The sequence below is a fragment of the Pleurodeles waltl genome, chromosome 7 (genome assembly GCF_031143425.1).
Source record: "Pleurodeles waltl isolate 20211129_DDA chromosome 7, aPleWal1.hap1.20221129, whole genome shotgun sequence".
NCBI classification, from domain to species: Eukaryota; Metazoa; Chordata; class Amphibia; order Caudata; family Salamandridae; genus Pleurodeles; species Pleurodeles waltl.
In genome coordinates this window covers 1,140,613,282-1,140,640,227 of record NC_090446.1, presented here as the reverse complement: position 1 = coordinate 1,140,640,227, position 26,946 = coordinate 1,140,613,282, and the positions used below count along the sequence as shown (strand labels likewise).

The following is a 26,946-nucleotide window of genomic DNA, read 5'->3' as shown; positions in this document are numbered from 1 at the left end:
CAAGGAGGACAGTAAGTAAATCGCATGGTTTTTGTTTTCTTCTTGTAGGAAGTTGGCTCTGTATATACTATTTCAAAGTAAGTTCCCCTTAGAGGTAAGATAGTGGCAAAAATAGATAATTCTAATGCTCTATTTTGTGGTAGTGTGGTCAAGCAGTAGGCTTATCAGAGGGTAGTGTTAAGCATTTGTTGTACACACACAGGCAATAAATGAGGAACACACACTCAGACTTACTCCAGGCCAATAGGTTTTTATATTGAAAAATCTTTTTTTTGTTTATTTTAAGAACCACAGGTTCAAGATTTACATTTAATACTTTAAATGTAAGGCACTTCACTTAGATACTTTAGGAACTTTGAATGAAAGCAATATCACATACAGTCTTTGTAAAAATGGCAATAAGCTATTTTCAAAGTGGACACTGCAAAATCAACAGTTCCTGGGGAGGTAAGTAAAGGTTAGTTTTGGAGGTAAGTAAAACACTTACAAGTCTCAGGTTTGGGGCATATGCAGCCCACCGTTGGGGGTTCAAGGCAACCCCAAAGTTACCACACCAGCAGCTCAGGGCCGGTCAGGTGCAGAGGTCAAAGAGGTGCCCAAAACACATAGGCGCCTATGGGGAACAGGGGTGGTCCGGTTCCAGTCTGCCAGCAGGTAAGTACCTGCGTCCTCAGGGGGCAGACCAGGGTTTTTTTGTAGAGCACTGGGGGGGGACACAAGAAGGCACACAAAGTACACCCTCAGTGGCACAGGGGTGGCCGGGTGCAGTGAGCAAAGCAGGCGTCGGGTTTTAGATTGAAAACAATGGAGAGACCCGAGGGTCACTCCAACGATGTAGGCAGGCACAGGGGGGGCTCCTTGGGGCAGCCACCACCTGGGCTAGGAAGAGGGTCGCCTGGGGGTCGCTCTTGCATTGGAGTTCGGTTCCTTCAGGTCCTGGGGGCTGCGGGTGCAGTGTTGGTTCCAGGCGTCGGGTCCCTTGTTACAGGCAGTCGCGGTCAGGGGGAGCCTCTGGATTCTCTCTGCAGGCGTCGCTGTGGGGACTCAGGGGGGTCGTCTCTAGTTTCTCACGGGCTCGCAGTCGCAGGGGAGTCCTCCCTGAAGTGTTGGTTTTCTGCAGGTCGAGCCGGGGGCGTCGGGTGCAGAGTATGAAGTCTCACGCTTCTGGCGGGAAACGTGAAGTCTTTAAAGTTGTTGAAAAGTTGCAAGTTTGTTGCAGATTGTTGGGCAGAGCCGCTGCTCACGGGAGTTTCTTGGTCCTGGGGGTCAGGGCAGTCCTCTGGGGCTTTAGATGTCGCTGGTCCCTGTCGGATACGTCGCTGGAGCAGGTTTTCGAAGTTGGAGACAGGCCAGTAGGGCTGGGGCCAAATCAGTTGTCTTCCTCCTTCTCTGCAGGCTTGTAGGTAAGCAGTCCTTCTTCTTTCTTCAGGTTGCAGGAATCTGATTTCCTGGGTTCTGGGGAGCCCCTAAATACTGAATTTAGGGGTGTGTTTAGGTCTGGGAGGGCAGTAGCCAATGGCTACTGTCCTTGAGGGTGGCTACACCCTCTTTGTGCCGCCTCCCTGTGGGGAGGGGGGCACATCCCTAATCCTATTGGGGGAATCCTCCAAAATCAAGATGGAGGATTTCTAAAGGCAGGGGTCTCCTCAACTCAGGACACCTTAGGGGCTGTCCTGACTGGTGGGTGACTCCTCCTTGTTTTTCTCATTATCTCCCCTGGACTTGCCGCCAAAAGTGGGGGCTGTGTCCAGGGGGCAGGCATCTCCACTAGCTGGAGTGCCCTGCGGCATTGTAACACGAAGCTTGAGCCTTTGAGGCTCACTGCTAGGTGTTACAGTTCCTGCAGGGGGGAGGTGTTAAGCATCTCCACCCAGTGCAGGCTTTGTTTCTGGCCTCAAAGAGCACAAAGGCTCTCACCCCAGAGGGTCAGAAACTCGTCTCTCAGCAGCAGGCTGGCACAGACCAGTCAGTCCTGCACTGAAGGATTGGGTAAAGTACAGGGGGCATCTCTAAAATGCCCTCTGTGTGCATTTTTTAATAAATCCAACACTGGCATCAGTGTGGGTTTATTATTCTGAGAAGTTTGATACCAAACTTCCCAGTACTCAGCGTAGCCATTATGGAGCTGTGGAGTTTGTTTTTGACCAACTCCCAGACCATATACTTAATATGGCCCCACTGTACTTACAATGTCTAAGAATAGACTTAGACACTGTAGGGGCATATTGCTCATGCAGCTATGCCCTCACCTGTGGTATAGTGCACCCTGCCTTAGGGCTGTAAGGCCTGCTAGAGGGGTGATTTACCTATGTCACAGGCAGTATTTTGTGGGCATGGCATCCTGAGGGGGATGCCATGTCAACTCTGCCTTTTTCTTCCCACCAACACACACAATCTGCAATGGCAGTGTGCATGTGTTAGGTGAGGGGTCCTGTAAGGAAATGCCTCCTTGGCATGGTTACCCCCTGACTTTTTGCCTTTGCTGATGCTATGTTTTGAATTGAAAGTGTGCTGAGGCCTGCTAACCAGGCCCCAGCACCAGTGTTCTTTCCCTAACCTGTACTTTTGATTCCACAATTGGCACACCCTGGCATCCAGGTAAGTCCCTTGTAACTGGTACCCCTGGTACCAAGGGCCCTGATGCCAGGGAAGGTCTCTAAGGGCTGCAGCATATCTTATGCCACCCTGGGGACCCCTCATCCAGCACAGACACACTGCTTGCCAGCTTGTGTGTGCTGGTGAGAACAAAACGAGTAAGTCGACATGGCACTCCCCTCAGGGTGCCATGCCAACCTCACACTGCCTATGCAGTATAGATAAGTCACCCCTCTAGTAGGCCTTACAGCCCTAAGGCAGGGTGCACTATACCATAGGTGAGGGCACCAGTGCATGAGCACCGTGCCCCTACAGTGTCTAAGCCAAACCTTAGACATTGTAAGTGCAGGGTAGCCATAAGAGTATATGGTCTGGGAGTCTGTCAAACACGAACTCCACAGCACCATAATGGCTACACTGAAAACTGGAAAGTTTGGTATCAAACTTCTCAGCACAATAAATGCACACTGATGCCAGTGTACATTTTATTGTAAAATACACCCCAGAGGGCACCTTAGAGGTGCCCCCTGAAACCTAATCCAACTACCCGTGTAGGCTGACTGGTTCTAGCAGCCTGCCACACTCGAGACATGTTGCTGGCCACATGGGGGAGAGTGCCTTTGTCACTCTGTGGCCTGTAACAAAGCCTGCACTGGGTGGAGATGCTATCACCTCCCCCAGGCAGGAGCTGTAACACCTGGCGGTGAGCCTCAAAGGCTTACCCCCTTTGTTCCAGCACCACAGGGCACTCCAGCTAGTGGAGTTGCCCGCCCCCTCCGGCCACGGCCCCACTTTTGGCTGCAAGGCCGGAGGAGATAATGAGAATAACAAGGAGGAGTCACTGGCCAGTCAGGACAGCCCCTAAGGTGTCCTGAGCTGAAGTGACTCTAACTTTTAGAAATCCTCCATCTTGCAGATGGAGGATTCCCCCAATAGGGTTAGGAATGTGACCCCCTCCCCTTGGGAGGAGGCACAAAGAGGGTGTACCCACCCTCAGGGCTAGTAGCCATTGGCTACTAACCCCCCAGACCTAAACACGCCCTTAAATTTAGTATTTAAGGGCTTCCCTAAACCTAAGAATTTAGATTCCTGCAACTTACCGAAGAAGACTGCTGAGCTGCAAACCCCTGCCGAAGAAGAAAGAAGACACCAACTGCTTTGTCCTCAGTCCTACCGGCCTGTCTCCTGCCTTCTAAAGAAACCTGCTCCAGCAACGCTTTCTCCAGGACCAGCGACCCCTGAATCCTCAGAGGACTGCCCTGCTTCAAGAGGGACAAGAAACTCCAGAGGACAGCGGCCCTGCTCCAAAAAGACTGCAACTTTGTTTCAGAGGAGCAGATTTGAAGACCCCTGCAATCCCCGCAAGAAGCGTGAGACTTGCAACACTGCACCCGGCGACCCCGACTCGACTGGTGGAGAACCAACACCTCAGGGAGGACCCTCCGGCGACTCCGAGACTGTGAGTAACCAAAGTTGTCCCCCCTGAGCCCCCACAGCGACGCCTGCAGAGGGAATCCAGAGGCTCCCCCTGACCGCGACTGTCTGACTCTAAAATCCCGACGGCTGGAAAAGACCCTGCACCCGCAGCCCCAAGCACCTGAAGGATCGGAACTTCAGTGCAGGAGTGACCCCCAGGAGGCCCTCTCCCTAGCCCAGGTGGTGGCTACCCCGAGGAGCCCCCCCTTGCCTGCCTGCACCGCTGAAGAGACCCCTTGGTCTCCCATTGAAACCTATTACAAACCCGACGCTTGTTTGCACACTGCACCCGGCCGCCCCCGCGCTGCTTAGGGTGTACTTTCTGTGTGGACTTGTGTCCCCCCCCCCCCCACCCCCCGGTGCCCTACAAAACCCCCCTGGTCTGCCCCCCGAAGACGCGGGTACTTACCTGCTGGCAGACTGGAACCGGGGCACCCCCTTCTCTCCATTGAAGCCTATGCGTTTTGGGCACCACTTTGAACTCTGCACCTGACCGGCCCTGAGCTGCTGGTGTGGTGACTATGGGGTTGCTCTGAACCCCCAACGGTGGGCTACCTTGGACCCCAATTTGAACCCCGTAGGTGGTTTACTTACCTGCAAGAACTAACAATACTTTACCTCCCCCAGGAACTGTGAAAATTGCACAGTGTCCACTTTTAAAACAGCTTATTGTGTTTTATGTAAAAAGTATATATGCTATTGTAATTATTCAAAGTTCCTAAAGTACTTACCTGCAATACCTTTCAAATGAGATATTACATGTAGAATTTGAACCTGTGGTTCTTAAAATAAACTAAGAAAATATATTTTTCTATAACAAAACCTATTGGCCCGGATTTGTCTTTGAGTGTGTGTTCCTCATTTATTGCCTGTGTGTATGTACAACAAATGCTTAACACTACTCCTTTGATAAGCCTACCGCTCGACCACACTACCACAAAATAGAGCATTAGTATTATCTCTTTTTGCCACTATCTTACCTCTAAAGGGAACCCTTGGACTCTGTGCATGCTATTCCTTACTTTGAAATAGCACATACAGAGCCAACTTCCTACAGGTCCCTTAGGGTGGCGCAACATATGCTGCAGCCCTTAGGGACCTTCCCTCGTCACAAGGCGCTTGGTACCACTGGTACCTTCTACAAGGGACTTATCTGTGTGCCAGGGGTGTGCCAATTGTGGGAACAATGGTACATTTTAGGTAAAAGAACACTGGTGCTGGGGCCTGGTTAGCAGGGTCCCACCACACTTCTCAGTCAAGTCAGCATCAGTGTCAGGCAAAAAATGGGGGGTAACTGCAACAGGGAGCCATTTCCTTACACTTCTGTGCAGGAGATACCAAGCCATTCCCTTGTGAAGCATATGCCTGCTACAACCATACATGGCAGAAAAAGAACATGTGCACAGACGTTATTAAGCTTGAGTCACAGGTGGGGTATGGAGCTAGCATGTGGTATTCCTGTTGTAGGAGCTGCTTTTTCTGGTCCAGCCTGCTATGTATTCCCAACTAATTGTCAACAGTGCCAGTGCTTAGGAACAAGTAGACAACTCCTTGACACCTGCTAACTTTGTGTAAGATCCCTCATGATCCATCTGCTATGGCCATTATAGACCACGGAAGCAAGATTGTAGGATATTGAGCAGTATTTTATCCATGAACAATTTCACTGAACTTATGGCTGAATGTCCAAAAGCTTTGTGTAGGTAAGTTTAAGTCCACTAGTGTTCGGGCAGTCAAAAAGGAGTGAAGCACTGTACCACAGGATTGTTCTACAGAGGGTATCAATGTGGTTTCTACTGAAACATTTCCCTTACTTTAAACTACTTAGTAGGATGTACTGCTGTACCAACCACATGTGGAAAAAAGGGCTTGGCATATGCATCATTAAAGGCACACTAAGCAGTTTTGGATACCTATGGCTGAGCTGATAACATATTGCCTTGTTCATAATAAGGAGGCTCAAAAGTTCACACCTTCTGGACCACTTTCACCAGTGTATGTAGGCTTTATAAGTAGTTCTAATTGAGTTGCTGTCACTGTCATTTTAGTTGATATATTCTGAGTTGAAGTCCCAATCAAGCACGGGACCACTTAAAACCATGTTAATTTTCACGTTATAGACAAGATACGAAAGAGGAAGCAAGTGCACCATAAACTATGAACCTGTTCACAATTCACTTAGGCACCAGTAGATGGGACCCTTAAGAAGACAAGATGCTTAAGTAAAATAGATACACCTGTTTCGATCATACGTTTGGCAGCATGTTTGTAAAGCCTTGAGTAATCTTTTGCAGGTAGCTTTATCCAGACCACAACATGTGTTGATTGAATCCAAGGGTTTATAATTTGAGTTGAATTGCTTTTATCTGCACATAAAATAGGTATGGCACCCATATCGAAACAGGGCAGTCTGGAATTAGTTTGTGATCAAATCTAAAAATACAATAACATTGGAGAAAACAATATTCAGATTTTTCATTGATTTATGTGAACCTAAGTGTGCCAAACCCAAAAAAATGAAAGAAATTTATTGTTGAAATCACAGGATCTGAAGCATATCTATTCTGAAGCAAAGGAACAAAAATATGATTTCAGTGTGTTTGTGTTTATAGCACTAATTGTCAAAATAGTTTCCTACCCAGTGGTTTAAGATGAAATCGGAGTAATCAGTAACAAGTCAAACTGCATACATAAATATCAAGCACAAGTCTGAAGTACATTATAGTTTTGTTGTTCTGGAATACAAGGTGTGAAAACATTGGGGAAACATTAGGGAGGAGGAGAGAGGTAGAAGTCAGAATTAGAGAAGATGCCAGAGGTTGTGAAATGTGGCTAGACCAAGGGCCGGCATTAGAATTTCTGCCTGCTTTAAGGGACAGGTTAGTCCAAACTTTTTAGTGTGACATGGTGTGGTTTATGAGATGGCAGGGACAAGATTGGTGAAGTGTATTAGCCAGAATGTTATTCATCAGGGATGAAGGGAAGGGACAGAGACAATACAGTGTAGGCAGTTGTCAGGCAAAAAGTAAGAGTTGATGGAATAAGCGTAGGCTCAGTGGCACTGATAAAAGAAAAGGGAAGATGGAGCGAGTGGCAAGGGGGTGTTTGAGAGGAGGAGAGGTGGTCATGTAGTAAAGAGATTTTGGAATGTCTAGATGGACTAGCGTGACCAGAAAGCCAACAAAGCGTAGAAGATTTGACCGGTTTTGGGGTAGGGATCACAACTGTGTGTGTGATTGGGGAGGAGCATGATCTGCTGTCACAGTTTTAGGTAGGAAAGAGGGGATGTCTCTTGAGAAGGTGAGATACTCTAGGTAGTGGAATTGATGTAGTCAGAGAGAGGGGGTGAAATGTCCTGTGATGGTGGTCCCACACAAGGGTATCAGAAGGAGGTGGAGTCTCAAGGACAGAGAGACAAGGCAAATTGGACAGGGAAGGAAGGAGATAAGAGTGTGAGGTTTCAGCAGGGCTGGGTGGTTGTATGGGGAATGTGGGGTCTCCAGTGGAGCTTTGACAAGATCATGATGACGGCAGCAGGCTGATCTATATCATTCTCTGCCGAGGTAGTCACTAAAATACATTCCTGTGAGAAAGTAGGGGACTAGGTCCTCATTGTAGAAGGAATGAGATATAAAGAAGTGGGAACATCAGTAAATACATTTTTGAGATTACTTATTCATATATTGTGTGTGTAACTGGATAGGTTTAGATGTGTGGCTATAATACTAGGGAAAGAAGTATCAGTGTCTGTAAGACGTTGCCTGTGCATTAACAGTTTGATGGTTTTAGGTCCCAAGACTTATAGTGGTAAGATGGGTAGTTAGGCTGGTCAGAAGCACACAACTGTTAAGTACCTCTAGAGGAAAAAGGGTTGGACCAAAACATGAGTGAAACATGAATATGTAAAGCGACCAAAAAACAATTTATGTGTTACACAGATATATCATACTTTTTTGTATATGTGCATATACACCCTTATCAACACATGTATGCACACGTATTTCACACCTAGATACTGACATAACTGCCATATATGGCTGCTGACGTGTTAGTTTGTAAGAAGGGTCAAACTTGTGGAAGGTCAGTAGTGCTTCTGAGCTATGGAGAATGGAATAAGTTACTTGTCTCTTCCTGTGGTGTTCAGGTACTTGTTTGCTGCCCGTCATAACAGATATGTTATCCAAACACAGCATGACTGCCCTATTTCACCCCCTAATCAAAAAACCTCTAACCATATAGCCACACTGAACTGGTACTGGTCCTTTTTCACATCACTGCTTTAGTGTCGTTTTGGTAGAGTAATGTCCTTCAGTTACATGAGCCATCTGTGGTCCATAAAATGGATTTGCCTAATTTCAGGGCTTTGGGACTTGCTGAATTTAGGGATACTGAGCAAAGGGATTATTTTGTTTGCGACAGGTGGTACAGCTTAGCTGAATGCTTTATTCTAGCATTGTGCCCTAAGTGGGCCATATAGAATGCCAGATTCTATGGGTGATAACGTATTGGCACCATTGTAACTTTGTGATTTGTTGTTCATTTAGGCAGAGAATGAAGAGACGAAGGAACGTCTTTTTGAGACTCTGCTCAGTGAGTGTCGGGACACAATCCAAGCGGTACGCGAGGAGCTAAAATTAGAGCAGGTAAGTGTAAAAGAGATATTTGTATAAATATCCATCTGCAAGTTCTGATCATATCTTATTCCTCCCGCTCAAAACTCCTTAGTAAACAACTAAATTGTCTGATTTTCAAAGAAATTTGACAGTGCTCCCATACTGCAAGGTGAGATCAGTACCTTGCATATGTGCAATTTAACCTCCACATGCTCTCCCTCAACCTCTCTATGTACTGAATAGTTCAGTCAAACTTAGTTGGAGACTATAAATACTAGTCTATAAGACTCCTACAGTAAATATAACCTATAACCTACGGCTGCTATGAAACTGCGGTCCTGTTAGTACACAGAATGCATCAGCAATCCAGTGCTGGATGAGTTGTTGCATGGCACATGATTTCACCGTTTTCGTGGCCAGTGTGCTCCTCTCCATTTTGTGGAAAGTACCAAAAGTCAGCCACACTCAGGTTTCACTGAGGGGAAAAAATTAAGTACCCTTAATCACCTCTTGCTTTTTAGGTCAAGCCTTTAAGAGTACTTCGGTTGTCTCACTAGACTTCTATTTTACCCCCACCCTCCAAAAAAAAAAAAATTCACATAATGTACATACAAAGAGGGGCTTTTGGTCAAAGACCTTCAGCTGAGAAATTGTCTTTAATGTTTTATTTCTGCCCAACACAGCATACAATATGGGCCAGTGGGTCCGTCTTCTTTAACCAGTGCCTTCCTATACTTTGAGGGACTACACAATGCCTGTGCTTGTTGTTCATGTCCGCCCAAAAGCTAATTCTGAGTGTACCCTTTTTATATTCTTTTTAAATAACAGTTGTTTTGCCTGTACTTTAAGACACACTGGTTAGGCTGTGATGTATTTTCAATTTCCTTTCTATAGTTGCTGTTATAAAGTGTTAAAGTGATATTGAAACTGTCTGAAATGTCAGTGCTTCGTTAGGATGTGATTTATTATTGTCTCCTTCACAAACAATGATAATTATAAAATGCATAGCATAATTGAAAGGCTTATTATTTAAAAATATATCTAGTAAAACAAAATTTAAGATGACACTAGTTGGTCAAGGTCAGACCTGTTTGCTTTACAAATGCTTATTTAACTTACAGAAGCAACGTGACCATCCCGTTGATGGGGATTCTGGAAGAGTAACCAACCTGCAATATCTGCACAGGTAAATACAGTAAATAGAGGGTTAGGGGTTCGCTAACTGTATAACCATATACACATTTTCCTATCTAGGCTAATTTATTATTATTTGAATATAGTAGCTGATAAAATGTGCACTGAGGCACTTAACAATTTAATAAAAATTGTATTTGAAGACAGTGCAGATTGAGGAGTACTGAGATGGAGAATATTTTTGCACTCTTTCACTCAGGAGGCACCGTGGACATTGACAGCAAGTTTCGTTTTGAATTTGCCAACTTGCTTCAGTATTGGAACTTTCATAGATTCACATGCTTAAATCCTTCCCAGTCATCGAGATGGGAGTCCCCGGTGTAATACAGAAGATATGCCCAATTGCATATAAACATTACATGCATTAGGCCTTTATCTTTAAAACATATCAGTCATTTTGTGTAAAAAATAAAAAATAAAAAAGGACCAGACTCTAGAAACAACCAATCAGGTTACATCACCCTCTAGAACCTTCATGTGAGGAGCTACCTTCCCTCAGATTTTCCACTGCACGTCACGGTTAGGAGCCTCCTCTGAGTTCTGCTCAGTTTGCTCTCAGATATCCTTTTTCTGAGGTGTTTGGATTGTTTTTTTTGCAGCAATTCTCATCATTTGAGTGTTTCAAACTGACAATTGTGTCAGAGACACCTAAAAAGGGGCTTTTTAGAGCCTTTGCCACCTACATGAAGAAGAGGCCACATGTGGATGACCAGCATAAGGACTGCGTTATACTGTCTATATCCTAACCATAATACCAGAGACTGTAACGTATGTAGGAAATGTTCAACTAAAACTCTAAAGGACAGAGAGGGTCATCTTCTTTTGCTGCAAAAGTTAAAAATCTAAAGATAATCCAGTCTCTGATGATGACAGTGCTTCATCTTCTATGTCTGTCACCAAGATACCTGTGAGGAGACATGCTGAGGAATTGACTGCCACTGACGAACCCCCTTAGAAAGGCACCTAAAAAGTCATTGGAGGGTTCCTCAAAGATTCATAGCCCATCAAAGAAGTGGGAGAGATCTAAGGGATCAGAATCCCTATTAAAAGCAAAAAAGAAAACCCTCTCTGAGCCCCCAATGCCGACTGTGCAGCCAAAGCATACTTTTAAGAAGCCAGCCTCTACACTGTCGACAGCACCATCATAGATGGTATGTTCGTCAACGGGCCACACATCGACATCTACCGTCGTCACCATATCTTTGTCGACGGCAGCTTCAACAGAGTGCTCGTCTACGGTATTTCATCCTCGTCGATTGTGCGCCCAGTTTCGTCACCACGACTACAGTCTCCAATGCTGCGTATCTCGTCGACGCATCCGTCAACGGCACACTCGTCGATGTCTCCACCGACGACACTTCCACCGTCGACGACACCTCTGTCGATGGCACCGTTGACTATGCCGACTCACTTCTCGTCGACGATCAAGGAAACACCTACAAAGAGACAGAGACTGTCTACATTGTCTCTTTTTTCGTCAACGGAGCAGATTGGACTAAAAAAGGTTACACAGCATCGCTTGACCCCCATCCCTTACATCTCCAAGTAAGGTATCGAGACTGTTGCTTTCACACGTTTTGGATGAAGATGGCTCTGAGGATGATGGACTATTTGGGGTGGCCAGAAGTCCTTCACAGTTATGGGTCAAATGTCAGGAATACTCGGATGGTGATTCTTACTATGACCAGCATTATTACCAGCAGCCACAACAGCAGCAACAGCAAGGGCTGGTATGTCTACCTTCCGACTTAATGTCGGATTTGCAAGCAATGTTGGCAGATTACAGGGAACATTTTCTGCAAATGCCTACATCGGTGCAGCAACCAACGATTCCCACCATACCATCAACCCCTCAGCAGTGTCAGCAGCCACAGGTTTTAACGCCTCCTCGTCCACGGGCTTCCCCCCCAGTCTGTACCTGCGCAAGTGCAAACCTCTTCGGACGAAGAAGATAAGGAGGGTGAAATCCAAACACCACAAGATGAATGGGATGAGCATATAATTCCAGCACCTGCCTCTCCTGGAACACCTATAATGGAATCTCCTCCTGAGGATATTGGTGGTTTTCACAACCTGCTGGAAAGGGCAGCCACGCGATTCGATTTACTGATGCCTGTGGCTCAGCAGGACTGTTTCCTGTATGATTTCAAAGAACCTCACAGGAAAACGGTCAGAGCTCCTTCAATAATTGACCATGTTTGGAGTAAGGGTTTGAAAATAATGCATAACCCTGCAACAGTACCTGCAGTGTTACCTAAATTGGATACGAAGTACAAGTCAATGGATGACGCTCCTGCCTGCCTAACAGGCCATCTAAAACTGGACTCTGTCATCTCACAGGCAGCGCAGCGGCGCTCCAGGAATCCTTCTATACCGTTAACTGCGCCACCAGATGAGGAAAGGAGGTGCCTCGATAACATCAGGAAGCGTTTTTCCTCAATGTCCGCCATTCTGGTGTGAGCTGTCAATTCTCTAGCGCTCTTTGGCAGATACAATAGTCAACTGTGGTTGGACATAACTCAGTGTTTGGAAGATCTTCCAGAGAGTACCAAGATTGAGACCAAAAAGGTGCTCAAGGAGGGACAACGTTCCTCTGCGGAAAGTCTGCGTACTTGACATCGCCGCCATGGGCTTTAGACTGCTAGCTGGATCGGCAGTTTTGAGGCATCAAGGGTGGCTTAAAGCCACTAATTTCCGACCTGAGGTCCAAACAAAGATTTTAGATCTTCCCTATGATGGAGAGGCACTATTTGGGAAGCATGTCGAGGTCCACTTCAAACCATAAAGTCAGACACTGAGACAGCCAGATTGTTGGGCACTCTGCAGTATAGAAAAGGGCCTTTTCGTGGAGCCAAGGGCAGAGGGCAATCTTTATTTCGTGGAGGATACCAACAGTACAGATTTCCATTGTACTCCACCACCTTCCACACTTCCAGGCCCCAATATCAGCAAAGGCAGCCGCCCCCAGCGGCTTACAGCAGACCTTCTCACAGAGGAAAGCCTGGAAGGCAATCTAAAGAAGCCACCCGTAGGCAATGTCTGTCTTCAAGCACCGGCTACCTCTCGTTCTTCCCCTTCAGCTTTTCAGAGAATGTTGAAACATCATATTCATCGTTTGCGTCAAATAACCAAGGACAAATGGCTACTGGATGTAATACGATTTGGCCACCTCCTAGAGTTCATTCAGATACCCCCAATGACGCCACCACCCCAGGATCAACAGACATCTGCATCTGCTCAACGTAGAAGCGGAGATCATGTTGAGCAAAGGAGCAATAGAAGTTGTACCCTGTTCCCAGAGGCTTCTACTCCCGCTTCTGCCTGATTCGGAAAAAGTCTTGTTCGTGGAGGCCAATCCTAAACTTACAGGAGATAAACATATACCTGAAAAAGCAAACATTCCGTATGATCACATTGCAAGACATCCTGCAGCTTCTAAACAGAGCAGACTATATGGCTTCCCTGGACCTTCAAGATGCCTACTTCCATATTCCCATTCACCCAAGACACAAAGTTCCTGAGATTCATGGTAGCCGGCAGTCACTTTCAATTCATGGTCCTTCCCTTTGGACTCAAATCCGCACTGCGGATCTTTACCAAATGTCTGGCTCCGGTCGCAGCCTACCTCAGACACAAGAGACACCACATTTTTCCCTATCTAGATGAATGGCTAGTAAAAGCTCCCAACTTCCTCAGCACGCAGGTCTATCAGAGCGACCTTATGCCTTTTCAAGTACTTGGGCCTCACTCTCAGCCAGGAGAAGTCAGTACTGCAACCTTCGACAAGGATAGCCTTCCCCGGGCGCTATATTAGACACAGAACAAACCAAAGCCTACCCAACATTGGACAGACAGGAGAAGGTAATCTCCCTAGTGAAACAAATTCAAAGAAGAAAGTCTCTTTCAGTTCGACGCTGCAAGTCATTACTAGGGATGATGTCATCTTGTATAAACCTCATTCCCCATTGTCGCCTTCATATGCATCCAATTCAAGAGGAGCTGGACAAGCAATGGAAAGAAGCGCACGGATCCTACGAGGACATAATCCAGATAACTCCACTCATGTTAGCTTCTCTCAATTGAAGTGGAAACAATTTTGTTTATGGTGCGAGGCAATGGATATACACCCTCTCTCCTCCCCCCGGAAAAAGTCTTACAATACTTGATACAGCTAGCACGCTCAGGGCTTTCCCATGTGTAGGAAGTTGGCTCTGTATATATTATTTCAAGGTAAGATAGTGGCAAAATCAGATCATTCTAATGCTCTATTTTGTGGTAGTGTGGTTGAGCAGTAGGCTTATCAGAGGGCATTTGTTGTACACACACAGGCAATAAATGAGGAACACACTAACTCAAGGCCAACAGGTTTTTATATAGAAAAATATATTTTCTTAGTTTATTTTAAGAACCACAAGTTCAAGATTTGAAGTAAATACATAAAATGCAAAGTACTCCATACAGGTAAGTTAGCAACTTTGAATTAGAGCAATACCATATACAGTTTTTGTTAAAATGGCAGTAAGCTATTTTAAAAGTGGACACAGTGCAAAAATCAACAGTTCCTGGGGGAGGTAAGTAAAGGTTAGTTTGTCAGATAAGTAAAGCACTTACAAGTTTTAGTTCCTGGGCATAGGCAGCCCACCAGTGGGGGTTCAAGGCAACCTCAAAGTTACCACACCATCAGCTCAGGGCTGGTCAGGTGCAGAGGTCAAAGAGGTGCCCAAAACACATAGGCGCCTATGGAGAACAGGGGTGCTCAAGTTCCAGTTGGCCAGCAGGTAAGTTCCCGCGTCCTCGGGGGGCAGACCAGGGGGGATTTGTAGAGCAGTGGGGGGGACACAAGTAGGCACACAAAACACCCTCAGCGGCACAGGGGCAGCCGGGTGCAGTGTGCAAAGCAGGCGTCGGGTTTTGTATAGGAAACAATGGAGGGACCCGGGGGTCACTCTAGCGGTGCAGGCAGGCACAGGGGGGCTTCTCGGGACAGCCACCACCTTGGCTAGGCAGAGGGTCGCCTGGGGGGGTCACTCTTGCACTGAGGTTCGGTTCCTTCCGGTCCCGGGGGCTGCGGGTGCAGTGGTTGGTCCAGGCGTCGGGTCCCTTGTTACAGGCAGTCGCGGTCAGGGGGAGCTTCTGGGTTCTCTCTGCAGGCGTCACTGTGGCGGTCCAGGGGAGTCGTCTCTGGCTACTCACGGGGTCGTAAGTCACCGGGGAGTCCTCCCTGTGGTGTTGGTTCTCTGAATGTCGAGCCGGGGGCATCGGCGCAGAGTGTGAAGTCTCACGGAAGAGTGAGTTCTTTTGAAAGTTGCTTCTTTGTTGCAAAGATGTAGCTGTTGTGTGGAGAGCAGATGCTCACGGGAGTTTCTTGGTCCTGGGGGTCAGGGAAGTCCTCTGAGGCTTCAGAGGTCGCTGGTCCCTGTTGGATATGTCGCTGTTTGCAGGTTTTCGACTCTGGAGACAGGCCGGTAGGGCAGAGGTCTCCAAACTTTTTAATGCCGCACCCGCCCCCCCCCCCAGCTGAAAAATAAAAATCTTTGGGCCCCCTCCTCAGAATTTTGCACAATTATTGTATAAAGATGGCAATGTTTAAATATGTCTAGACCTATTTAAACATTGCAGTTAAGCACTGTTACCTTTTTAAAGATGCAAAAACATGCTTCTGCTTAAAACAAAGGCCTGTTATGTGTGTAATGCTTCTTTTGGCAAGAGTCTGGCGCCCCCCCCTGTGATCACTTGAGGCCCGTCCCCCAGTTTGAAGACCTCTGCTGTAGGGGCATAGTGCTCATGCACATATGCCCGCACCTGTGGCATAGTGCACCCTGCTTTAGAGCTGTAAGGTCTGCTAGAGGGGTGACTTACCTATGCCACAGGCAGTGTGAGGTTGGTATGGCACTCTGAGGGGAGTGCCATGTCGACTTAGTCATTTTCTCCCCACCAGCACACACAAGCTGTGGGGCAGTGTGCATGTGCTGAGTGAGGGGTCTTCAGGGTGGCCTAAGACATGCTGAAGCCCTTGGAGACCTTCCCTGGCATCAGGGCCCTTGGTACCAGGGGTACTAGTTACAGGGACTTACCTGAGTGCCAGGGCTGTGCCAATTGTGGAAGCAAAGGTACAGTTTAGGGAAAGAACACTGGTGGTGGGGCCTGGTTAGCAGGGTCCCAGTACACTTTCAATCAAAACTTAGCATCTGCAAAGGCAAAAAGTCAGGGAGTAACCATGCCAAGGAGGCATTTCCTTACACCATGCATCCATCAAAGTTCATGGGGCAGCTATTTCTCGATATAGGAGAATGTCCGGGAAACCATCTGTTCGCGAAGGCTGATAAAACAATTTTTGAAAGGTCTCTTTAGATCCTTTCCTCCAGTGAAATCCCCCCCCCCCCCCCCCCCCAACCCTCCAGCATGGCAACTTAACACAGTCCTAGGCCAGCTGATGAAGGAGCCCTCTAAGCCCATACATAGGGCAGACATCAAGTACCTCACCAGGAAGGTGGCGCTCCTACTCACCCTTACTTCCGCACATAGGGTTAGCGAAATACAGGCTTTTACAATACAAGAACCCTTCTTACAATTCAAAAACAACTGTTATTTTACACACCAATCCTAAATTCATCCCAAAGGTGCCTTTGTACTTTCATATTAATGAACCTGTAGTACTTAAGTCATTCTTCCTAAACCCCCACGCTGCTGCAGAGAGATCCCGTCATTCACTTGATCTAAAGAGATGCATCAAGTTTTATTTGGACAGGACGAAATCCTTTAGAAGAACAAACCAGCTGTAGCCTTTAGTGTCCCTAGAAGGGGGTACCCTGTAACTAAACAAACTATTTCTCGATGGATTAAAAATGCAATCGTCTTTTGCCATTAGAAAGCTGGTCGACCATTGGATACTAAGATGCGTGCACATTCCACCAAAGCCATATCCACGTCCTGTGCATTGTTCTCAGGTGTATCGATACTGGACATCTGTCGAGCTGCAACGTACAAGACAGCACATACTTTCACACAGCACTATTTCCTGGACACAGAGACGCTCCAGGAAGCAGCAGTTGAACAAGCAGTCCTTAGACATCTATTCCAATAAAGGTGAGCCATTTGTTGTTCCCTCCATCCGCTTGTACTGTTTTATGTCACATTTTCTATAGCTTAATAACTTTCTGTTCTCTAGACTCTAAATTACAAACAAAAGCTGTAAGAACTGTTCACGCTGTCTCTTAAATAACAGTATGTGGATATTGTACAGAAAATGTGCTACTCACTGCGTGCTATTCTGATTCAAGCATGCAAATCCATGAAAGTTCCAATACTGAGGTAAGAAATAAGTTACTTACCTGTAACTGTATATTTCTCCAATATTGGAAACTTTCATAGATTCGCATGCGACCCACCGCCTCCCCTGGGGAGCTCACCTTCATTCTTTAGTAGTAACTATATTACAGCACTAATCCTTGGACAATCTGAGGGACGGCAGCTCCTCACAGGAGGGTTCTACAGGGTGGTGTAACCTGATTGGTTGTTTCTAGAGTTTGGTCCCTTTTTTTTTTTTTTTTTAAACAAAATGACTGATATATGTTTCTAAGATAAAGGTCTAATGCCTGTAATGTTTATATGCAATTGGGCATAGCTTCTGTATTACACCGGGGACTCCCATCACAACGACGGCGAAGGATTCAAGCATGTGAATCTATGAAAGCTTCCAATACTGGAGAACTACAGTTACAGGTAAGTAACTTATTTCAGTATGAAGGTACTTGTTTGATAATAGGATTTTGTTTTTCGTTACTGCTAGGCCATCTAAATCTGGCAAGTGTCCAATTAATCTATTAGTGCCCTGTATGGAATCTTATTAGCACTGTGTTTCTGCTGATCCCATAAAGAGCTTAACATAGTGGGGATGGGATGCCCTCTGACTTTAATCTAACCTGCCTTTCCCGGACCTTCTAGCTACCTGACCTTCATCAAGCTCTCAACAGCCATCAAACGCAATGAAAGCATGGCCAAAGCCCTGCAGAAAGCCCTGCTGCAGCAGCCACAGTCTGAGGATGATAATCGTCGTGCCACTCGACCACAGGACCTCATTCGGCTTTATGACATCATCTTGCAGGTAACTTGGATCACAAGGCAACTAACCTGAGACAGTGCTTACTTTGTCATTCAGTTTTTCTTGCTGACATTAGTTTAGTAGGAGGGCGACACCAAACTCCGACGTGTAGGGGTGTGTAACTTATCCTTGGACTTGATTTATGTTTATGTAGTTAAGAGACCTGATTCTGCATCAATCAATCAATCAATAAATTTATAAAGCGCGCTATGTACCCGTTAGGGTTTCAAGGCGCTGAGGGGGGGGGGGCAGCTGCTATCGGTCGAAGAGCCATGTCTTGAGGAGTCTCCTGAAGGTGAGGAGGTCCTGGGTCTGGCGCAGGGAGGTCAGGAGTGAGTTCCAGGTCTTGGCGGCGAGGTAGGAGAAGGATCTGCTGCCGGAGGTCTTGTGTTGGATTCGGGGAACGATGGCGAGGTTGGCAGAGCGGAGTTGGCGGGAGGGGACGTAGAAGTTGAGTCTGTTGTTCAGGTAGGCGGGTCCGGTGTCGTGTAGTGCTTTGTGTGCGTGGGTGAGAAGTTTAAAGGTGATCCTCTTGTCCACGGGGAGCCAGTGGAGGTCCTTCAGGTGGTGGGAGATGTGGCATCGGCGGGGTATGTCGAGGATCAGGCGGGCGGATGCGTTCTGGATGCGTTGGAGTCGTTGGATGTCTTTTGCTGGGATGCCTGTGTAGAGTGTGTTGCCGTAGTAAAGTCTGCTACTGACGAGGGCTTGGGTCACTGTTTTTCTGGTTTCCGTCGGGATCCACTTGTAGATTCTACGGAGCATGCGGAGGGTGTTGAAGCATGAGGAGGAGACTGCGTTGACCTGTTTAGACATGGTGAGAGCGGAGTCGAGGATGAAGCCGAGGTTGCGTGCGTGGTTGGCTAGAGTGGGTGGGGGTCCCAGCGCGGTGGGCCACCAGGAGTCGTCCCAGGCCGAGGGGGAGCGTCCGAGGATGAGGACTTCTGTTTTATCTGAGTTTAATTTCAGGCGGCTGTTTCTCATCCATTCGCCGATGGATTTCAGTCCCTCGTGGAGGTTGGCTTTGGCGGTGTGTGGGTCTTTAGTAAGGGAGAGGATGAGCTGGGTGTCGTCGGCGTAGGAGAGGATGCTGAGGTTGTGCTGATGGGCCAGTTGTGCGAGGGGTGCCATGTAGACGTTGAACAGCGTCGGGCTTAGCGAGGAGCCTTGGGGGACGCCGCAGATGAGGTTGGTGGCTTCGGAGCAGAAGGGTGAGAGCCGGACTCTCTGGGTTCTGCCGGAGAGAAAAGAGGAGATCCAATTGAGGGCTTTGTCTTGAATTCCGGCTTCGTGGAGACGAGTTAGTAGGGTGCGGTGGCAGACTGTATCGAAGGCGGCGGATAGGTCTAGGAGGATGAGGGCTGAAGTTTCGCCGTTGTCCATTTGTTGTCTGATGTCGTCTGTGGCGGCGAGGAGTGCAGTCTCGGTGCTGTGATTGCATCTGAATCCGGATTGGGAGGGGTCCAGGATGGAGTTGTCTTCGAGGTAGTGGGTGAGCTGTGCGTTGACGATCTTCTCGATGACCTTCGCTGGGAAGGGGAGGAGGGAGATCGGGCGGAAGTTTTTGAGATCGTTGAGGTCAGCCTTGGGTTTTTTGAGGAGGGCTTGGATATCGGCGTGCTTCCAGCTGTCCGGAAAGGTTGCGGTGTCAAAGGATAGGTTGATGATCTTACGAAGTTGGGGGGCGATGGTGGAGTCGGCTTTGTTCTAGACGTGGTGTGGGCAGGGGTCTGAGGGGGATCCTGAGTGGATGGAGTTCATGGTCTTTCGGGTTTCGGCGTCATCTACGTGGGTTCAGTTGGTGTGGTGGTCGGCGTGGGAGGAGTTGTCGGGGGTGGGGTCTGGTGGAGGAGTGGTGTTGAGGCTGTCGTGGATGGCGGCGATTTTCTGGTAGAAAAAGGTGGAGAGTGCGTCGCAGAGTTTCTGGGATGGTGGGACGTCGTTGGCGTTGGGGTTGGAGAGCTCCTTCACGATGCAGAAGAGTTCCTTGCTGTCGTGTGCGTTGTTTAGGCGTTCAGTGAAGTGGGAGCGTTTGGCGAGTCGGATAAGTTGGTGGTGCTTGCGGGTGGCTTGTGGGTTGCTAGGCTGTCGGGTGTGCGCTCGAGAAGCCATTTTTTCTTGAGTTTCTGGCAGGTGCGTTTGAAGGTGATCAGTTCGTCTGTGAACCAGGCTGCTTTTTTCTTTTCTTGGTTGACGGTGGGCCTCTTGAGTGGTGCGAGGGTGTTGGCGCAGTTGAGGATCCACTGTTGGAGGTTGATGGCAGCGGAGTCCGGGTCGGTGGGGTCGGGCGGTGGGTTCTTGGAGAGGGTGCTGGTTAGTTGGTCTTCGGTGACTTTTCCCCAGCGGCGGTGTGGCGGTAGTGGGGGGCGGTGGTGTTCGGTATTTTTCTTGAATGTGAAGTGGACGCAGTGGTGGTCGGTCCAGTGGAGTTCGGTGGTGTGGCTGAATGAGATGTGGTTGCATGCAGACTTGGAAAGGGTTATTTCCAGCAAGGATTTTATACAGATCTTACCAGATGGCTGCAGTACAGCTCTTTAAACAGAAGAAAAATATGTTCTGTGGTTTTCGCCTTTTGAAACCTCACAATGTGTGCTGTGAGTTTGATTTTGACTTGTGAACTGTGAGTACAGGTGTATAACACTGTCAGTCTAAACCCCTTGTTCACCTGTGTGCACCCAGGGACCCATGTAAGGAAAATCTATTGATTTCTTCAGTTGCAACACTAGGCAGCAGTCGCCTGATTTCTCACCAAACACAATCACAAGGGTAGCACTCACACAATGCCGACATTGGAAATCATGATGGAAAGTATGTTATGTGCAACGATGACTCCATTCCTAATACATATTTCTGATTTTGGCATGCTAAGCGCTGCAACATTTTTGCTGCATCAAGTCTAGAGTACATCTCTGAGTCTCTTAAACTTCCCACATAGAACATGCTTTTAAACAGACTTTCTACCTGCTGTGCACAACATACTGAGTATTTACTAGACCAAAACCCAGAAAGTGTTTTGTGGTGTATCAAAGAGTAGGAAAGTGCAAAAAACTTGTTAAATTACAGTACCTTAATCTAATACATTGATTCCAGTAACACCACTTGTGCAAGCCTTTCCCTTCGAGATAATGGTAACTGGGGTGGGAGTCTCTGTTTACATATACAGTTTTGTTGTATGTAATGTATTTATCATCGTTGAGTGTGGTAGAGACTTAACTCAGAAGAGGCAGAACCTCAATTGGTTCATGATGCTCTCCACTCCCGTGTGGATTTTAACACACTATTTTTGTAATACAGATGTGAGGTTTTATTAGTACAATTGTTAATAATATTTTATTGGACCTGATTGATGTTTACAAGTCTGGCATAAATATTTATACATTTTTCAGAAAGCTACTGGTTCGCTCTATAAAATTGAGATCATTGAGAGAGAACTAGGATAACAAGTGTATTTTGTCTGTTATGATATACTACTCAGAATGGCCTACTGTAGCTCAACATATTTTTCTTTAGTGTTACTGAAAGTTAGAGGTTTTCAAAATCATCCATTAGTGTGTTAAATCTGATGCCCCTAGGCTAGATAAAAACACAATGTAACATTTCTTTTTCAACAGAATCTGGTTGAGCTCCTGCAGTTACCTGGGCTAGAAGAGGATAAGAGCTTCCAGAATGAGATTGGGCTTAAAACACTAGTTTACAAGGCTTACAGGTGAGTATCCGTTGGGGTGAGTATCCCTCATGTTAGAAAACCTGGGAATGTATAGATGTGTGAGAGGGCTACAAGTTATTACTGTGTCTTATCTTACTTTGTGAGTGGGGTTCCCTGTTAACTCGAAAGAGGGCATGGCCTGCAAGTAGCTAGCAGTAATGGCTTAGGTTTTTGGTTGAAATTTTTTTTTTTTTTAATTTTGTAACCATTTGGCTTTCAGGTTTGAGAGGAGCTCACTGTTGTAGGAAGTTGTCTCTGTATGCACTATTTCAAAGTAAGGAATAGTATGCACAGAGTCCAAGGGTTCCCCTTAGAGGTAGGATAGTGGCAAAAATAGATAATTCTAATGCTCTATTTTTGTGGTAGTGTGGTCGAGCAGTAGGCTTATCAAAGGAGTAGTGTTAAGCATTTGTTGTACACACACAGGCAATAAATGAGGAACACACTCAGAGACAATTCCAGGCCAATAGGTTTTGTATAGAAAAATATATTTTCTTAGTTTATTTTAAGAACCACAGGTTCAAGATTTACATGTAATACTTCAAATGAAAGGTATTGCGGGTAGGTACTTTAGGAACTTTGAATTAGCAAAATAGCATATACAGTTTTCACATAAATCACATATAGCTATTTTAAAACTAGACAGTGCAATTTTCAACAGTTCCTGGGGGAGGTAAGTGTTTGTTAGTTTTTGCAGGTAAGTAAACCACCTACGGGGTTCAAGTTTGGGTCCAAGGTAGCCCACCGTTGGGGGTTCAGAGCAACCCCAAAGTTACCACACCAGCAGCTCAGGGCCGGTCAGGTGCAGAGGTCAAAGTGGTGCCCAAAACGCATAGGCTTCAATGGAGAAGGGGGTGCCCCGGTTCCAGTCTGCCAGCAGGTAAGTATCCGCGTCTTCGGAGGGCAGACCAGGGGAGTTTTGTAGGGCGCCGGGGGGGACACAAGTCCACACAGAAAGTACACCCTCAGCGTCGCAGGGGCGGCCGGGTGCAGTGTGCAAACAAGCGTCGGGTTTTCAATAGAAAGTAATGGGAGACCAAGGGGTCTCTTCAGCGATGCTGGCAGGGGGGGCTCCTCTGGGTAGCCACCACCTGGGCAAGGGAGAGGGCCTCCTGGGGGTCACTCCTGCACTGGAGTTCGGATCCTTCAGGTCCTGGGGGCTGCGGGTGCAGGGTCCCTACCAGGCGTCGGGTTCTTAGAAGAAGGCAGTCGTGGTCAGGGGGAGCCTCGGGATTCCCTCTGTAGGCGTCGCTGTGGGGATTCAGGGGGGCAACTCTGGCTACTCACGGTCTCGCAGTCGCCGGGGAGTCCTCCCTGAAGTGATTGTTCTCCACAAGTCGAGCCGGGGGCGTCTGGTGCAGAGTGTTAAGTCTCACGCTTCCGGCGGGAAACGCAAGTTGTTTCAAAGTTGCTTCTTTGTTTCAAAGTTGCAGTCTTTGGTGAACAGGGCCACTGTCCTCGGGAGTTCTTAGTCCTTCTAGAGCAGGGCAGTCCTCTGAGGATTCAGAGGTCGCTGGTCCCTGGGGAAAGCGTCGCTGGAGCAGTGTCTTTAGAAGGGGGGGGGAGACAGGCCGGTAGAGCTGGGGCCAAAGCAGTTGGTGTCTCCCTCTTCTCTGCAGGGTTTTTCAGCTTAGCAGTCCTCTTCTTCTTAGGTTGCAGGAATCTGAGTTCCTAGGTTCTGGGGAGCCCTTAAATACTAAATTTAAGGGCGTGTTTAGGTCTGGGGGGTTAGTAGCCAATGGCTACTAGCCCTGAGGGTGGGTACACCCTCTTTGTGCCTCCTCCCTGAGGGGAGGGGGGCACATCCCTAATCCTATTGGGGGATGGAGGATTTCTAAAAGTTAGTCACCTCAGCTCAGGACACCTTTGGGGCTGTCCTGACTGGCCAGTGACTCCTCCTTGTTGTTCTCATTATTTCCTCCGGCCTTGCCGCCAAAAGTGGGGCCGTGGCTGGAGTGCCCTGTGGTGCTGTAACAAAGGGGGTGAGCCTTTGAGGCTCACCGCCAGGTGTTACAGTTCCTGCAGGGGGAGGTGTGAAGCACCTCCACCCAGTACAGGCTTTGTTACTAGCCACAGAGTGACAAAGGCACTCTCCCCATGTGGCCAGCAACATGTCTGGTGTGTGGCAGGCTGCTAGAACTAGTCAGCCTACACGGATAGTCGGTTTAGGTTTCAGGGGGCACCTCTAAGGTGCCCTCTGGGGTGTATGTTACAATAAAATGTACACTGGCATCAGTGTAGCCATTATGGTGCTGTGGAGTTCGTGTATGACAGACTCCCAGACCATATACTCTTATGGCTACCCTGCACTTACAATGTCTAAGGTTTTGCTTAGACACTGTAGGGGCATAGTGTTCATGCACTTATGCCCTCATCTATGGTATAGTGCACCCTGCCTTAGGGCTGTAAGGCCTGCTAGAGGGGTGACTTATCTATACTTCATAGGCAGTGTGAGGTTGGCATGGCACCCTGAGGGGAGTGCCATGTCGACTTAGTCTTTTTATCCCCACTAGCACACACAAGCTGGCAAGCAGTGTGTCTGTGCTGAGTGAGGGGTCCCCAGGGTGGCATAAGATATGCTGCAGCCCTTAGAGACCTTCCCTGGCATCAGGGCCCTTGGTACCAGGGGTACCAGTTACAAGGGACTTACCTGGATGCCAGGGTGTGCCAATTGTGGGAACAAAAGTACAGGTTAGGGAAAGAACACTGGTGCTGGGGCCTGGTTAGCAGGCCTCAGCACACTTTCAAATCAAAACTTAGCATCAGCAAAGGCAAAAAGTCAGGGGGTAACCATGCCAAGGAGGCATTTCCTTACAACTGTTGAGTTGGGGCATGGGAATAGCTTGAAGTTGGGAAGGAGAGCAACTGGTGATAATTGTCAAAAGGTTTGTAGTAATCATTGGATGAATCTTAGAAGATGAGAACGTGGGTATAAAGGTGAAAATTTATAATAATTGAGTCAGCAATTCTCCTGGGTACTTACAGACCTTCTTTTGGATAAGGTCCTTAAGTAAAGGCAGGCTTAGAAATCAGCAATCTGTGACAGAGGAAGTTTGTCATGCCATATTGAACTGAGCAGGGCTACTGCTATGAACTCTTATGAATCATTTTTTTATGTTGAGCTTAGTTGTTTTTCCAGGGTGAATTAATCTTAGCCACTGGCAATTGCTCAGTCCACATCCCAATCCATTGTTCCCATGGGGAGCAGGGTCAAGACTGATTTACTTATGGCTGGGTCCAAAATGGAGTGGCATGGTGGGCAAAAAACAATGGATTAGAATGTGGCCCCAAGCGATTGTGAATGGCTAAGAATAATTAAAGCATTCAATACATCACGTAGTTATTTTTGCATTTGCAGCACGGGGTAATGTCCAGGCATGGGTCCAGGCTCTCTCTACCACTGGATTCAAGCTAACCTGGCTAATGGGGGTGATACTCCTAAATCAGTCCCAGGATGCTTGTTTCCAGTCTTGGGAGTTGGGGCTGGACTGTTCCTATGGAGAGCAGGGTCAAGACTGATTTGCATATGGCTGGGTCCAAACTGGGGTGGCATGATGTTGGAATGTGTCCCTTTTTGACTTTGTCACCCCCACATTTTGCGTGGTATTCAATGCAGTTTTGACAAAGTGCACTGGGTTCCTGCTATCCAGGTCCCCACTGCCAGAGCCCTTTCCCTAAACTGTACAATTGTTCCCAGATTGGCAATACCTTTGGTCCCCAGTCCCTAGTAAATGATACCCCATGTACCTAGGACATGGGTACCAAAGAGGGTCCCTAAGGGCTGCTGCATTTATTGTGCCACCCTCAGGACCCCTTACCTAACTCATGGAGCCTGCCATTGCAGGCTGCATGTCTTGGCACAGCTAAAAGTGAAAACACGACCGAGCACACAGCCTGTGTGCCATGCCCCCTAACATTGCATGTAATATATGTAAATCACCCCTACAGCAGGCCTTCCTGCCCTAAAGCAAGGTGCATCATATTACGTGCATGGACATACCTGCAAGAGCAGGTATGCTCTAGATATCTTTATCGATTCTTAGACATATTAAGTGATCATTTCGTATGAATAAACCCTTACTGATTCCAGTGATGGATTTATTAATACCGCAGATATGCTCCTGCAATGCCTTTGTCAATTATTAGACATAGTAAGTGGTCGTCTTGTATGAAGAAACCCTCACTGATTCCAGTGATGGATTTATTAATACATGCACCCAGAGGGCACCTTAGAGGTGCCCCCTGAAAAACCTACCAACGACTAGTTTGCTGATGGACTGATCTTACCAGCCTGCCACTACTGACAAGTTTCTGGCCTCCCAGGGATGAGGGCTTCCACTCTTGGGCGGTCAGGAACAAAGCCTGCTCTGGCAGGGGTGTTACACACACCTTCCAACAGGATGACCTGCAAAATAGCATTCCAAATCAGTCACCTTTGGTATGTGAATTTGGCTTGAGGTGAGGTGCTGCCGAGCCCCCTGACCAGAGCCTATATGGTGTCTGGACAGGCTGGTAAATTAGTAGTCAGAGAGGCATGTCCACCTTCAGGCCAGTTCCACTCCTAAGGTGGCCTACATGATGTGGACTTAAAATTTGAAAGTCTGCCATCTTGGTGATGGCAGAACCTAGGAACTCTGGGGTAGGATTATGCCCACTTCCCACAGAAAGTGGCTACTACCCTACACTCCCAAACACCCCTAAATCCAGTATTTTTTTAGAGCCCCAGGCAGCAGAAAAGCAGATCCTACCAACCTGAAAGAAGAGAAACCCTGTCGAGTCACAAAAGTAAGAACAGAAGACCAGCAGCTGAGTGGGCCCCAGCCCTGTTGGCCTGCCTGCTGTCCTCAACAATTGCACCAAAGACGACTTGTCCTGCAATTGCCCGTATTTTTTCAAAAGCCTGGGAGGACTGACAGCCTTCAACCAAGACCCAGGAACTCCCATGGAGTAGCAGAGCTGCTCCCTTGCAACCTGCAGGCACCCCAGAAGAACTGTGAGGACTCCAGACCACCAAAACCCGACACCGGAATGCACCACTGCACCCTTGCGCCCTAGCCAGAGTTGAAGTGGGCCATTGGTGCCAGCGTGGTTCCCTGGACCCTCCTGAGACGAGGCCCACCTTACGTTTGCGAACTGTGGACTTCCTGCAGCCTCTTTGCGCAGACCCCCTCTACCACGAGTCCCATCGGTGACAAAAACCCTATGCCTGAGGACACCTCTGCACCCAGCTGACCTGGCCTGAGGAGAAGAGGACCAAAGGT

General features: G+C 47.6%; 1 protein-coding gene across 1 annotated transcript in view; it reads left to right on the top strand.

Moving 5' to 3' along the window:
- SRP68 (signal recognition particle 68) overlaps positions 1-26,946 on the top strand; it is a 309,007-nt gene that overhangs the window by 162,303 nt on the left and 119,758 nt on the right. The window contains exons 9-12 of the mRNA XM_069200204.1: positions 8,616-8,714; positions 9,806-9,870; positions 17,823-17,982; positions 21,591-21,685. Of these exons, the coding sequence (XP_069056305.1) occupies positions 8,616-8,714; positions 9,806-9,870; positions 17,823-17,982; positions 21,591-21,685 (419 nt within the window). The remainder of the gene's footprint in view (positions 1-8,615; positions 8,715-9,805; positions 9,871-17,822; positions 17,983-21,590; positions 21,686-26,946) is intronic.